Source organism: Heteronotia binoei, chromosome 8 (genome assembly GCF_032191835.1).
Source record: "Heteronotia binoei isolate CCM8104 ecotype False Entrance Well chromosome 8, APGP_CSIRO_Hbin_v1, whole genome shotgun sequence".
In the NCBI taxonomy this organism is placed as follows: domain Eukaryota; kingdom Metazoa; phylum Chordata; class Lepidosauria; order Squamata; family Gekkonidae; genus Heteronotia; species Heteronotia binoei.
Window position 1 is genome coordinate 107,461,298 of NC_083230.1, and position 14,432 is coordinate 107,475,729.

The 14,432-nt window shown below is 46.5% G+C and overlaps 1 protein-coding gene across 24 annotated transcripts in view; it reads right to left on the reverse strand.

The window, feature by feature from the left end:
• The window catches only part of PLEKHA5 (pleckstrin homology domain containing A5), a 342,905-nt gene that overhangs the window by 119,949 nt on the left and 208,524 nt on the right, over positions 1-14,432 (reverse strand). For all 24 annotated transcript variants that reach the window (XR_009555758.1, XR_009555759.1, XR_009555760.1 and 21 more), the window contains one exon: positions 4,011-4,115. Coding sequence is in view for 21 of the 24 variants with exons in the window: in XM_060245845.1 (XP_060101828.1) it covers positions 4,011-4,115 (105 nt within the window). In the remaining 3 variants the exon portion in view is untranslated. The remainder of the gene's footprint in view (positions 1-4,010; positions 4,116-14,432) is intronic.

Below are 14,432 nucleotides of genomic sequence, written 5' to 3' on the forward strand. Positions count from 1 at the left end.
TGTTGTCCTCCATCTTTCTTTGGGACCAGGAAGCATCGGGAATAGAACCCCGTGCGAAGGAATTGAGGTGGTACTGGTTCTATGACTGCCATGGCCAGCAAGGTAGCAATCTCTTCCTGGAGGGGTAGAGAAGGAAGAGTAGGTATAAAGCGATGGTGCTTCGGGGGCAAAGCGAACTCTATGGTGTAACCTCTGTGGATGATCGCCAGGACCCATGAATCCGATGTTATGGATTCCCACATGGGGTAAAAGGGAAGCAGTCTTGTTGCACAGGGATGGAGATGATGTATTGGTGATGGTGGCATCAGCAAGTCAAAGAGACTGTTTCAGGGCCGTAGTCGCCTTCTTATACAATTGTGGCCGTGGTCGCTGATGGAATGGTTGCTTGGCTGGTGAAGCTTTGCGTTTCCAATAATCAGCTTGCTTGGGTGAACAGGGTCGCTTGTAGAAGGATGGTTTCCATCTTCTTTGTCTGTTAGTTTGAGGTTGTTGCTGGCTAACTCCTAATCTCTTGGCTCTCTTTCTGCTGTCATCTACTGTGGTTAAGATGTCATCAGTGGTTGCATTAAAAAGACCTTGGCCGTCAAAGGGCAAATCTTCTTGAGGTGCATTCATTCCATGAGGTATCGGCACCAAGAACATTTAAAGATTCTGCTGTCTCCCCACTCCATCGGGAATCCCCGGCTCGTCGGTACCGAGAAAGATCTCCAAGTCGACATAGAAATCGATACTATTATTATAGCCAATCCAGATCTCGATCTCGATCTCCATACCAACACCATCACTATTACAGGCCTTCTAGATCACCATCTGTAGAATACCGACATAGGTACCGTGACCAACCTCGGTACCGTGAGGAATCCTATCAACCTCAGTACCGAGAGGAAGCTCATCATTACAGGCACATTGAAGATCCACATCACCGGTACCATGACAAAGCCTACTATCGACTCCGACAGGAAACAAAGCAGACATCACCGGCTCCATCGACATCCGCTCTATCTAAACATACAGTACAGTACAACGAAACCTTTAACTTTGACGACACCAGTACTTTACAGACCCACAACTCCTGTAGATGCTCCAGAGGACTCCGAAGCCGATTCCGAAGGTTGGCTCGTTGTGTTTGGATTCGAGGTGATGGTTCCATAGACTCCGTGGCTAAGATGTCTTCGGGCAGGGACTCATGAATGGATGGTGACCGGGATCGAATCCGTATGATCTCGTCAGCAATCACATCTGGGGGCATCGAAAGTTCTGGTGAAACAATTGGTGCTGTAGGATTCGATACCGAAGTTTTAGATACTGAGGTTGTACTCATGATATCCGAAGCTCTCGGATCCAGTTGGGTCCTCAAAGTCGACTTCGATGCAGCTTTCAACTCCTGCTGTCGCTTAGACGAAGGTTCCAAGTGGTGCTTTCTCTTGGAGTCGTCCGGACTTAGGTTTACTGGAAGCCAATGCCACTGAAGCTGCTGGTTTTGCCACGTCCCTTTGCGGGGTCAGAGAAGGTGGCGAGTTTTGGGACCCAGAAGTGTGGGACATCACAGGCCGCAATGAAGACTCTAAAAGGTGACTCTTCAGCCTAGCGGCGTGGTTTTTTCTTGCCTGTTTTCCGAATTGGCTGCAATGGGTACAAGTGTCGGTCCTGTGAGCCTCCCCCAAACAAAATAAGCACTGAAAGTGTCCGTCTGTTGAGGGGATTTTCGCCCCACAGCGAGTACACTTTTTAAAAGTGGTTTTCGGATCCTTTCCTTCCATATGCCCAGGAGGGGGGGGGGGGAGGAAACGGAAGATGAGGCGATAGTAAAGCAGGTAAAAAAAAATGGGTTTTTGTACGATACCAGTAGAAGATCGAAGAAGACGGACAATGAAGGAATACGAAGGCTGAAGAAAGTAATAAGGCTAGTAAAGTTGAGGAGATGCAACGAGGAAGGACTATCCCGAGCGGCGGTTAAAAAGAAACTGGGTGGGTGGAGCACCTTCCCCTCGCTTCAGGCATGCGCAGTGGATGCCTGCTCCCCAGAGTGGGAGGGAATGTGTGCCAAAATAAACGCCTAGGCTAGCTTTAAATTCTCCGAGGTCGGGTTCGTTGCAGCCGGAAAACCCATGTGTGGGACTGCACAGAGACCACGATGAAGTTCCGGGTTTGATTCCCCACTCCTCCACTTGCAGCTACTAGAATGGCCTTGGGTCAGCCATAGCTCTGGCAGAGGTTGTCCTTGAAAGGGCAGCTGCTGTGAGAGTCCTCTCAGCCCCACCCACCTTGCATGGTGTCTGTTGTGGGGGAGAAGATATGGGAGATTGTAAGCCGCTTTGAGTCTCTGATTCAGAGAGAAGGGCAAGGTATAAATCTGCAGTTCTTCTTCTTTCAAGGACAACCTCTGCCAGAGCTAAGGCTGACTCAAGGCCATTCCAGCAGGTGCAAGTAGAGGAGTGGGGAATCAAACCCAGGTTGTCCTTGAAAGGGCAGCTGCTGTGAGAGTCCTCTCAGCCCCACCCACCTCGCATGGTGTCTGTTGTGGGGGAGAAGATATGGGAGATTGTAAGCCGCTTTGAGTCTCTGATTCAGAGAGAAGGGCAAGGTATAAATCTGCAGTTCTTCTTCTTTCAAGGACAACCTCTGCCAGAGCTAAGGCTGACTCAAGGCCATTCCAGCAGGTGCAAGTAGAGGAGTAGGGAATCAAACCCAGTTCTCCCAGATAAGAATCCGCATACTTAACCACTTCACCAAACTGGGTAGATCTTGGCCTCAACACACAATATTTTCCTAATCGCAGCTCGTTTAGTTTGGGCCTGAAGTGAAGCATCCAGCTCTTGCACAGTCTCATCCTTTAGTGCTATTCTTGGAAGAGCAGCTGTCTTTGTCTGCACAAGATGAACTAGACTTGAGTCCAATAGTACCTCAGAGACCAACCAGATGTTGGGGGTATAAGGTTTTGAGAAAGCTTATTCCCCCCCCCCCCAAAAAAAAATCTGGTTGGTCTGTAAGGTGCTCCTGAAGTCAAATCTAGCTCCTTTGATGCTGGTCTGTCGTCCACTTCTTTGAATTCTCTATAGCACAACCGTACCTGGGAACCGTCTTATGCAGGGCTAGAATTCTAACAGGAGCTCCTTTGCATATTAGACCACACAACCTGATATAGCTAATCCTACAAGAGCTTACAAGGCTCTTTTTTGTAAGCTCTTGGGAGGACTGGCTACATCAAGGGTGTGTGGCCTAATATGCAAAGGAGCTCCTGCTAGGATTCCACCCCTGATCTTATGAATGCAGATCCCAAGCAATGTCTCACTGTCTGATCAAGTTTCTTAAAGCACATGCAGGTGGACACCATCCTGTTGCACATGCCGAATTATGGGGTAATAATGTCTTTATACTCATACGGAATTGACAAATTACTTCTGTCTCCCTAACTGTGTCTGGGCCTTAGACTATCACTCATTTCCCTTTGGCAAGCATGCAAAATGCATAGGCAAGGGAATGGTGTTCTGAATTCTTGCATTTGTCACCGCAGCAACAAGGTCAAGAGCTACTTAATACTGCATTTGTTTTCAAGGACGGCTTAGAATGAAATACTGATGCTCGAATGTACAAAAGTCAAAGAGAACCCTCCAAGTACTCATCTAAGCTTAGAGAATAAAGCAAACCTAATGTATCAGCAACCCGGGAGCAGAATTTCTGGGCAAGGGTTCAGCTATAAATGCCTTATAAAGCTAAGGTCACCTTCCAATCCCCTCTAACAGGAGTATAAAACCCCTGTCGCCCTGTGCATTGCTGTTTCCCCAAGAAACACAGAAAGGTAAAATGAACACACACACAGAGGTTTGCAATTACTGGATTCTCTTGAGTCTGACATTAGCAGGCTTCCTTCATCATGTAATGAGGGATAATAAACGTAGCAGTCCGTGCACTGGGAAGGGGCTCTGGTAATTTGTGCACAGTATTTCAGATACAGCAATTTCCACACACACACCCCCCACAGAGTATTCAGCGAGGCAGACTGACAATACCTGCTTGTAAAGCCATCCTCGTCTAACAACAGGTGCGTTGGGGTTCCTCTTTATGGAATTTGACCTCTTCCCAAAATTATGCACTTTCTTTGAAGAGCGGGATGTCTAAAAATGGAATCAAAGAGATCAGAAAATGCAGCATTAGTATCAGTCGCATGTAGGAAATGCACACACACGTCTATCTTCAGATATAGAGAGACGGTCGTTCCCGCAGGCTTCCCTTGGGACTTATTAAGAAACAGCTTTATTCTCTATTTTAGGTAAATAAGTAACTGGTTTGCGGGTTCTGCTGGCTTAGGCATTTCTTGAAGTTTCCTGCCAAGGGAGAGAGGCAACTCCCGAGACACAACTGGATCAAACGTTTAAATGGCAGCTTAATAGGTTATTACACAAACATGGCACTGTTCTCTGAGAGGGCGAGAGCACACGAGAGCAAAGCTGCTAGCAAGAGAACTAAACACGGAGCAAGTCACATCTCTGGATAAATGAAAGCATCTATTTGCAAGAGAGCTACACCCTAATGAGGAAAGCCTTAAAAAAAAGCACTAAACAGTATGTTTCAGCTTGCAAGTTGCAGTTTGCAATTTTTCAAATTGTGGGACTGATGGATTGTGTCTGGAATGGGGATGAGCCTGAGGGAGGAGGAGAGAATCACACACTCATTGGACTGGGGGAAATCAGAGAAGAAGAAGATGATGATATTGGATTTATACTCTGCCCTTTACTCTGAATCTCAGAGCAGCTTACAATCTCCCTTACCTTCCCTCCCCCACAACACCCTGTGAGGTGGGTGGGGCTGAGAGAGCTCTCTAAGAAGCTGCCCTTTCAAGAACAGCTCTACGATAGCTGTGGCTGACCAAAGGTCATTCCAGCAGGTGCAAGAGGAGGAGTGGGGAATCAAACTTGGTTCTCCCAGATAAGAGTTCACACACTTAACCACTACACCAAACTGGCTCTCATTTACTGATTACACGTTCCTCAGGTCTCAGTACAGCAATGGGTCAACAGGTCCAACAACCCATAGTGAACCACCCTTTCCACCCTGCTTACAACCCTGGGGCTGGAAATGGTGGAAGCTGCCATTCCTGCCCAATACCAGCTTCTTGGAGTTGTGTTCAGCATGCCAGCCCTGAAGTTGGCCGTTACGCCCCTTAAGCTCCAGGGCCCTTTAAGGGGACCCCTCAATCTGCCTCCAGCCCCCTTCTTTTTAATCACAGAGTGCAGACCAAATTGAAGCCTGACCATCAGATCTGTCTGTCCTGTTCACAGAAGGTATAGCTGGCCGAATGATGGCCAGCAGCAGAAAGCAACAGGTTAGTCACCTGGCTGAGCCAACGCTGGGTGCAACTGCCCTGAGTCTCCTGCTCCCCGCCCCCTTCCTCTTTTTGGGCACAATCAATGCTCCAGTTTAGGGCGGCGAGCAGAACTCCTGAAGCGGCGCAGCAACTCCTCTGAGTATGTGGTTCAAATCCAAGATGGCGGCAATCCATCTTGCAGGGGGTTCTAATATGACCTTTGCCAAATTAAGTTGTTAAACAGACAGATCATCTGCTAAATTTACTCCCCCCCCCCCCCGCCTCCACTTTTGGACATCAAGTTGCAGCTGACTTCTGGTAACTCCACAGCATTTTCGAGGCAAATGATGCTCAGGGGTGATTTGACATTGCCTGCCTCTCGGTAGCAACCCTGGTATTTCTTGGTGGCCTCCCAGCCAAATACTAACCAGGGATATGATGAGATTGGGCAATCCAGGTCATGGCATAATTTATTTCATATCAGGGTTTTATTTTAAGAACATAAGAGATGCCATGCTGGATCAGGCCAATGGCCCATCCAGTCCAACACTCTGTAGCAGGAACTTTCGTAGCAGGAACTCCTTTGCAACACTTTTGTAGCAGGAACTCCTTTGCATATTAGGCCACACACCCCAGATGTAGCCAATCCTCCAAGAGCTTTCATGGCTCTTAGTACAGGGCCTACTGCAATCTCCAGGAGGACTGGCAACATCAGGGGTGTGTGGCCTAATATGCAAAGGAGTTCCTGCTACAAAAAAGCCCTGCTTCATTATTATTATTATTATTATTATTGTATGGCAGTATGTGGAGGACAGTCAGGAGATCCTAAGACTGTCTGGCAGCCAAAAGTTCTATCTCTCTAGCATTATGCACCACTAGGTGGTGAGCTAGAGTTGTTTTTAAGGCAAGAGATGTTTCAGAGGTGGTTTGCCATTGCCTGCCTCCATGTCATGACCCTGGTATTCCTTGGACGTCGCCTCTCCAAATACTAGCCAAGGCCGATCCTGCTCAGTTTCCAGGATCTGACAAGATCAGGATAGCCTGGGCTATCCAGGTCAGGGCTTAATTTACTTCATACCTACTATCAAAAGAACAAAACTGGCAAGATCTGTAAGGGGTGTCAGTTTCATTCTGCTATTTGATAACAATAATTTGCACCTTCAAGACAGTAAGACAAGAGTGGGCTTGAATGCAGTCCTGTAATTCAAGGTAACAAAGAATTCACGTGCTCAGGAAAGCAGTGCAAGGCTATGTGCAATCTTCATCCCATACTACCAGCACCATTACATTCTGCAATCACATACTAACAGCCAGGGGTTGTTTTGTAGAAAAATAGGTGGTGGAGCTCATTAGCATAACATTAGCATATGCCCCCTCCCAGCAAAAGCAACCTGAAGCAAGAAAGGAGAGGCCCGGGTGGGCGAAGCCTGCTTGGGTTGGCTAGAGTTCCAGCCAGCCCAAGCAGGCCTTGCTCGCCTGGGGCTCTCCTGGGCTGCCCCCCTAATCAAAAGGCCAGCAAGTCACCCACCACCCAAAATCACATAAGAAGTGGGAAAAGGGTGGGGTGGGCTTCTCTAGAGGTTAATGAGGGTTGCTGGGGGTGTGGCAAAGCCCCTGGTGGCTGGCTGGCTGCCCGCTCTCCTAATCCAGGGATTGTTATGCAGCTGCACCTACTATTCAATGGACAAGGTAGGTAGGTGGGGAGAAAGAGGGGGATCCCTCAGAAAGGTTCAGGACTGCGTTCCTGTGAGCTCTTGCTGAATCTGAGGCCTGCTAACAGCTATACAACTTATAACAATGGATTTGTTCATCTTCTCCTCCATGTTTGCTAGTTAAACATTACTGAAAGAATTAATTGAAAACACGGCCTGGTTCACAAGCAGGTAACGGTATTGTCAGAAAGCTTTCTTGAAAGGAAAGGAATGACCACAGTGTCAGATTTCAAAGAGGGATTCACATAAAATAGAAGTAATGCTAGGCAGCAAGAGCGTGGTTGCTTTTTATCAACCGCATCAAAGAGATATACAGAAAAAAATTCTAAAAGGTATGAACAAGGTTGAAAAAAACATCTTGTGTTTGATGATGGGAGATATTTCAAAAGAGGATGGAGAAAAATATAGGCTCAACTGGTACTGTGTGTCAGAGGCAATTCAGGCCTTGGGATAAGCCAAGCAGTTTATTAAACCTAAAGAACTCTCTTGTCTCTTCTCTGCTTAGCAATACCAAGCACATACTAGGAGAGGTACCAGGCCTCTTGTAGGCCGCACTGGGTTTCATGAGCCATAGGTTTGTCTGAGAGCAGTGCTTTCTCTGTAGGAAAAAGTTCAGCAGGAACTCATTTGCCTATTAGGCCACACCCCCTGCTGCCATCATTGTTTCACACAGAGCTTTTTTTGTAGAAAAAGCCCAGCAGGAACTTATTTGCATATCAAGCCACATCCCCTGACACCAAGCCAGATGGAACTGCATTCCTGCTAAAAAAAAGCCTTGTCTGAGAGGCTTAAAAGAATACAGCCACAGGGATATCTTATGTTGAGAAGCACAATAGGAAGGGGTTTGTGGAGGAACAGTGAAGACCCAATTAGCCTCCTCTGAAAACAAAACTAGTACAAAGCATACAATGAAAGCCTCTATTCCGCATTTTGCCCAACTCACAGAGAAGATGCAGAGTCTGGCCTTCCTCTTTTACTATGAGGAGAAGTGAGCGATTGAATCAGAGATCCCATGATTACATGAGCATGGGACTTCCTTGGATTGGGAAATGACAAACTTATAGGGTTCGAATAACGTAATGTTCTGCTGTCATTTGGGTTTTATTTCCCCCTACAAGTGAGAGGAACGAAGAGAAGAAGAAGACGATGATGATGATATTGGATATATATCCTGCCCTCCAATCTGAATCTCAGAGCAGCTCACAATCTCCTTTATCTTCCTCCCCCACAACAGACACCCTGTGAGGTGGGTGGGGCTGGAGAGGGCTCTCACAGCAGCTGCCCTTTCAAGGACAACCTCTGCCAGAGCTATGGCTGACCCAAGGCCATTCCAGCAGCTGCAAGTGGAGGAGTGGGGAATCAAACCCGGTTCTCCCAGATGAGAGTCCGCACACTTAACCACTACACCAAACTGACTCAGAGCAAGTTTAAGGCTGAACTTCTCAGTTCCTGGGACATCCAGGTGGAGACGTGATTACTGAACCAGTCAGAAGAAGAATCCTTTTTTAACAAATACACATGAAATTGACACTTCAATCCAAGTCAGAATAACTTTGGCTTCTACACTTCAACCAAGTCATTAAAGACAGAGACTTGGTTCTTCCCTCACCTGCCCCAGAACTTATCAAATACCTTGACACATATTATTAATGCTATCTGTTGACCCACTTCGTATCCTTTGCTTTTTGTAGCTGATAATGCCCCTGGGAAATTTTGTTCTATTCTGTACCATCAAGCTCCGGCGATTTTTTAAAATGGATTCCATAGGTATTTTTGGGACATATGGTCAATCAGAACCTTGATTAAAAATCATGGCCTTGCAGCATGTCTTAAAGTAAACACTACAGGCACAAACACACTTGCTTCTTGAGTGCGAAAGGTTACAAAAGACACAGAGACTCCCTACTGCCTAACACATCAGTTATTGCAAGGGCTCCTGCAATTAGGCAATGAATAATAAATGGCCATGACAACCAAACATCTGTTCAGAGCTTTGAATATGCACTTGTTCACTTTCATGCGAAGAGGAACACTAAACACAAAAGCAAGCCTTTGTAGCTCCTACATGCCTTGCCACTGTTTGTGAACAGTCATTATGGTTAACCCAATAGAGCACAGCTAACTCCTTCTTTTAAGCCTAGCTAACAGCTAGTAACCCAAAGCGCTCATCAAATATTATTTTGTACCACACAAATGTCCCTTCCTCCAAACAAAAGTGTCTACTGTAAAAACTTAAATTCAAACACGAGCTGAGACCCAGCAATCTGCAAGCGGAAAGAAAAGGGCACAGTGTCGTTCCACAGGTGCAGAATGTTCTGCAACATCTAGCGCTTTCCTCCCAGAGTGACATCTGGTGTAGTGGTTAAGTGCGTAGACTCTTATCTGGGAGAACTGGGTTTGATTCCCCAGACTTCCACATGCACCTGCTGATGTGATCTTGAGTCAGCGACAAGTTCTCGCAGAGTTGTTCCTCTCAAGAGCAGTTTCTGTTAGAGCTCTCTCAGCTCCACCTACCTCACAGAGTGTCTGCTGTGGGGAGGGAAAAGAGATCGTAAGCCACTCTGAGATTCAGAATATAGGGCAGGGTATAAATCCAATTTCCTCTTCCTCTTCCATATTATACTACCAAGAAATTGGCTGCTCTTCCTCTTCCATATTATACTACAGTGTGGTGTTTTCCTATGAAAATAGTGTGCATGTGTGGTTTATTATGTTTTAACGTAGGGTTTTATGTGTGTAGTTTAAAATGAAGGACTCTAGAGTAAGAAAGTGAGCGACTAGGCTGATTGAAGCATGTTATGATTGGAAGAAAATCAAGGTTTTGCTCTGTAGCTCCTGTGAGACTGAGCAAGCCTTGCAAAGCAAGCTGAGATGCAGAAGGAAGCAAGAGAGAGGGAGAAGAGCCAGTTGCTCGGGGGCCTGATAGAAGCCCTCTGGGGCCTGATTTGGCCCCTGGGCTGCATGCTTGATACCCCTGATTTAAAGGGATGCAGTCCCTTTAAATGCCTTCACCAAGCTGCAGAGTGATTCTGACCCACGGTGAGTGAACTCTGAAGGCATTTAAAGGGACTGAGAGCCCTGTAAATGCACTGTAACTGTGACTATATGGCACCCCAGAAAAATCCTGAATGTTTTCAGGGGGTTTTTCAGGGCAGCCATTTTTAGATTGCCAAATCAACAGCCCCCTTGAGTATTTCAGCTGAGGAAATACCTGATAAATACTGGGTGTGGGGTTTGCTCAGTTTATACCGAGCACATACCCCTATATGCAACTAAGATGACTAAGGACAGAGCCTTTGATGGCAGCAAAAATGAGTAGGAAATGCTAAGGAAGGCATTGAGGCAGTATAACACCCATCATCTAAGAACATTACAGAGAGGTGCCATTTCTGGTATTAGACATGAGGGGTCTCAGAAAAGAAGCAAAATGCCACACACAAGATCTTGCCCTTAGGGAAATACAAGTAGAGATACAAAGACTGATTTTGCACTAGGCTTCTTCTGGGTGGAGAGCCCTTTTGCTCCTGGCGTTTCTCTCAGTTTTTGCACAAGCTGCTGCGGAGCTGTGAGTTGGAGTGCAACTTTCCCACTGCAACCAAGATCCTCTTACAAGTGGCTTCTGCTTGCCGCTCCTACCAACTCCTAGCTCCGCAGCAGCTTGTGCGAAAACAAAGAGAAGCACCAGGGGCAAAAGGGCTCTTCACCTGGGACAAACTCTAGTGCGAAATTGGTAAAATATATTTGACTTAGCACAAGTGGCTATTGCAGTCTTTGTCTTGTGTTTCTCCTTGCACAAGAGCTCTAAACACAAGCGGATCCAACTGTTTTCTGTCTTCTGTAGCATTCCTAAGATTTCTTAAATCTACATGAAGATGTACACCAGATTTAGGCCTCACATTTAAAGAAATGAGCTGTTCCACGTTTTGAGAGGAAGCTTAATGTCATTCAGAAATAACACAGTAGTCCCCCCCACTCCCCCTCAGTGTTCTAAATTTAGCATTTGCAAAATCTGGAGTTGTAAGCTCTTTTCCTCAAAAGACGGCTTTCTGCAACGAGAACCAACCCAGCAGTAGTTTGGGAATCTGCAAACAATTATGTGGCTGCAGCTGAAGATTCTTTCCATGGCTTAACATCTTCTCGTTGGTTATACGAAACCGGCAGCAATAATGGTGGTAACGGTGGGGAACCAAGGCTGAAGCCTGCCAAAACATTTTTTCCTTAAGAGTCTGCTTGCATTTCGCTTTCACCACACTTAACTCTCTGCTTCATTTATTTAATCTTTCAGGGCATCAGGAGCAAATAAGCTTCCTTTTGCAGTGTAGAAGGAAAAACTGATAAAGGGGGAAAGATGCACACTGCCCTGAGCCCTTTGGAGGATAAAAATGTACGAGGTATTATCTACGGCCAAAAAATTCTTGTACAATGTTTGTTTGTTTTTCCCATGCCGGATTTCTGCTCTGTAACATCTGCCCTTTACACTCTTAACACTCTTTATGGGGAATTATCCAACTCATCTAAAAAGTTCAGTGCACTCACACAGGAGCATTAAGCATGGCTGAAGGAAAAAAAGGAACCAGAAATGAAAGCTACACCAACTCATGACAAAAAAAAAGAAGACAACCGAAAGGGTTATCAAAGACTTGATCTTTTGCAAAACAATCCGATGCAGCCTTAACAAGTGCTTTGTGAATACAACTCCCATCTGTCCCATCACCATTTACTTCCTGTCTCTCTAGAATGGTGTCTTCAACTTGGGGCCCATTGAACTGCAAGACCATGACAGGAAGTCGCATGATGGAGAAAGGTCATCTAGAGTTATGATCTCACCAGGGTCAAAAGGCTAGGAACCATGGCAACTGGAGACAGAAATGAAAGCTAAGCAATACGAGAGCCAGTGTGACACAACGGTGACATCAAGGGGTATGGCTAAATAGGCAAATGAGTTCCTGCTGGGCTTTTTCTACAAAAAGCCCTGCCTCCTCCTCTTCTTCTTCTTCAAGAAACAAGCCAAGAGAGTCACAGTCACTGAGGAATGCTCTTCACCACTGAGTGACCTCACATCACAGTTGCACTGCTCTTTTTAGCATGCAAAGATCCACCTGAGTGGATCCCATGGGATCAAACCCATGGGATAAAAAACACTGCTTTACACAGTGTGCGCTACGAGTATATGCAACAATCCCCTTCCTCAGTGCAACAACTGAAAAAAAAGGTCCATACACTAGAAAAAGAATTGCAAAGCTTGGATCCCATTGCCCATTAATGAGAATAATGCTACCCTTTAATGGTACCTTTTTTGCTTGTTTGTTTTTGGTCAGTTGATGAATAAAATGGTCACGAGGCTCCCTATGTCGGCTTCTGTGAATCGACAGAGGTAATTTAAAGCAGGGGTGGCCAACGGTAGCTCTCCAGATGTTTTTTGCCTACAGCTCCCATCAGCCCCAGCCATTGGCCGTGTTGGCTGGGGCTGATGGGAGATGTAGGCAAAAAACATCTGGAGAGCTACCGTTGGCCACCCCTGATTTATAGGAAGGCAATCTTTCGATTCCACTTCCAGCCAAGCACACACACATAGGTGGATGAAGGCTGTAGGAGGATGACAGAGGATACAGTGATGGTCACCGGAATAAACAGCTTTAAAAGGGAATTAGATAGATTCATGGAGGACAAGTCTTTCACAGAGGCTACCAGCCATGGTGATGAAGGGAACCTCCACATTCAGAGGCAGTTGACCTCTGAGTCCCAGTGCCAGGCAGGAACATCAGGGAAGGTCTCAGCCTCTATGCCATCTTGTGGAACCTCCAAAGGAACAGGTTGGCCAATGTATGAGACAGGACGCGGGATTAGAAGGGCTACTGGTCTGATGCAGCAGTGCTCTTCTTATGTTCTGCAGCTTTACCACTCTGCACCACGGGGCTCTTCCTGTGAATCTAGGGGGAGGTATTTGTGAATTTCCTGCATTGTGCAGGGGGTTGGACTAGATGACCCTGGAGGTGCTTTCCAACTCTATGATTCGATGATTCCAGAATTGCCAGCTCCAGGTTGGGAAATATCTGGAGATTTTGGGGGTAGAGACTGAGGAGGGTAGAGACTTTGGAGAGGGGAGGAACTTCAGCAGGGTACAGTGCCACACAGCTCCCCCTCCAAAACAATCATTTTCTCCAGGGGAACTGATCTGTCATCAGCGTAGCTGTAATACTGGGAAATCTCTATCCCCCACCTGGAGGTTGGCAACCCTAGATCCAGGAAACAGTGTAAAAGGCATAGGATGACAATAATACCTAGTGGATTATTCCTTCCACTGATCAAGCTCCCATCGGCCCATAAAGTTTCTCTGCACCCACCAGCCTCCTCTCTGTACTGCAGCAAAACAACATTTGCAGGGGCCTCCTCTTACTCTGGGCTCCAGCCAATCCTCCTGTGGCTTCCTTACAGACAGAGTGGAATTTTCAGGAATTGGTTCGTTGCTTTCATTCCCCATTCTGGACCTTTACCAAACAAAAGAGACCAGCCAGGCCAAGGCATTTTCCCTCTCCTTCTCTCCACCAGCGGGGCCCTCCAATTCAAATGCACAGAATCCTGTCCTCTGGGTGGTTGGAGATACAAACCTCTGCCCCAAATCTTTCTCTGGCTGGCGCTTGATAACTCACAGAGATTAACAAAGGAACGCAGATTTAGAAACCAGACTTCCCTACTGAGCCAGGCTCACAGAAAGAAAAACACAGCGGAAAAATCTATGCTGGGGAGGAAGGCTGGGGTGTCTTTTTGAATAAAGGTGGGGAGAAACCATGACCCCCTTGAGCCTTTTAAAACTGGAGCTAAGGGACCCAACACAAGTCGTAGAAAAGCTGGGGAGGCGTCCCTCCAAAATAAAAACGTGCCTTCTTTGCATGGGTCTTCTTTACGCAGATAACCTCCCCCACTTTGTCTCACTTCATCCCTGGTACATGGTTGTGATTTCCTTTTGTACTACCAACAAAAAAAGTTAAGCAGAGAGTTCCCCACAAGCAGACCTTACGGCCCCACCGTCGTCACTGTTCTTTAATTACCATAGCTACAATTTCTAATCAGCAGGACTAGATTTAGACTGTTGAACTAAGGAAAACTATTTCCCTATTGGCTGCACTTTGGCTATGTTTCATGTTTGACCTACTTGACAGTAGCTGTTACAGGCCCAATTGCCAATAATGAAAGCAGGTACAATGAAAGCACTGACCAGACTAACTTTTGCTGAGACACAACTGTGAGAATCCATATTTCAATGATGTCCCCTGCTCCTGTTTTTTCTAAAGAGAAATGGCCAAGTTTATAGCTGAACCAGCAAGCCCCCTGGAGCACAGTGGTAAACCTGCAGTACTGCAGTCCGAGCTCTCTGCTCACAACCTGAGTTCAATCCCGGTGGAAGCTGGGTTCAG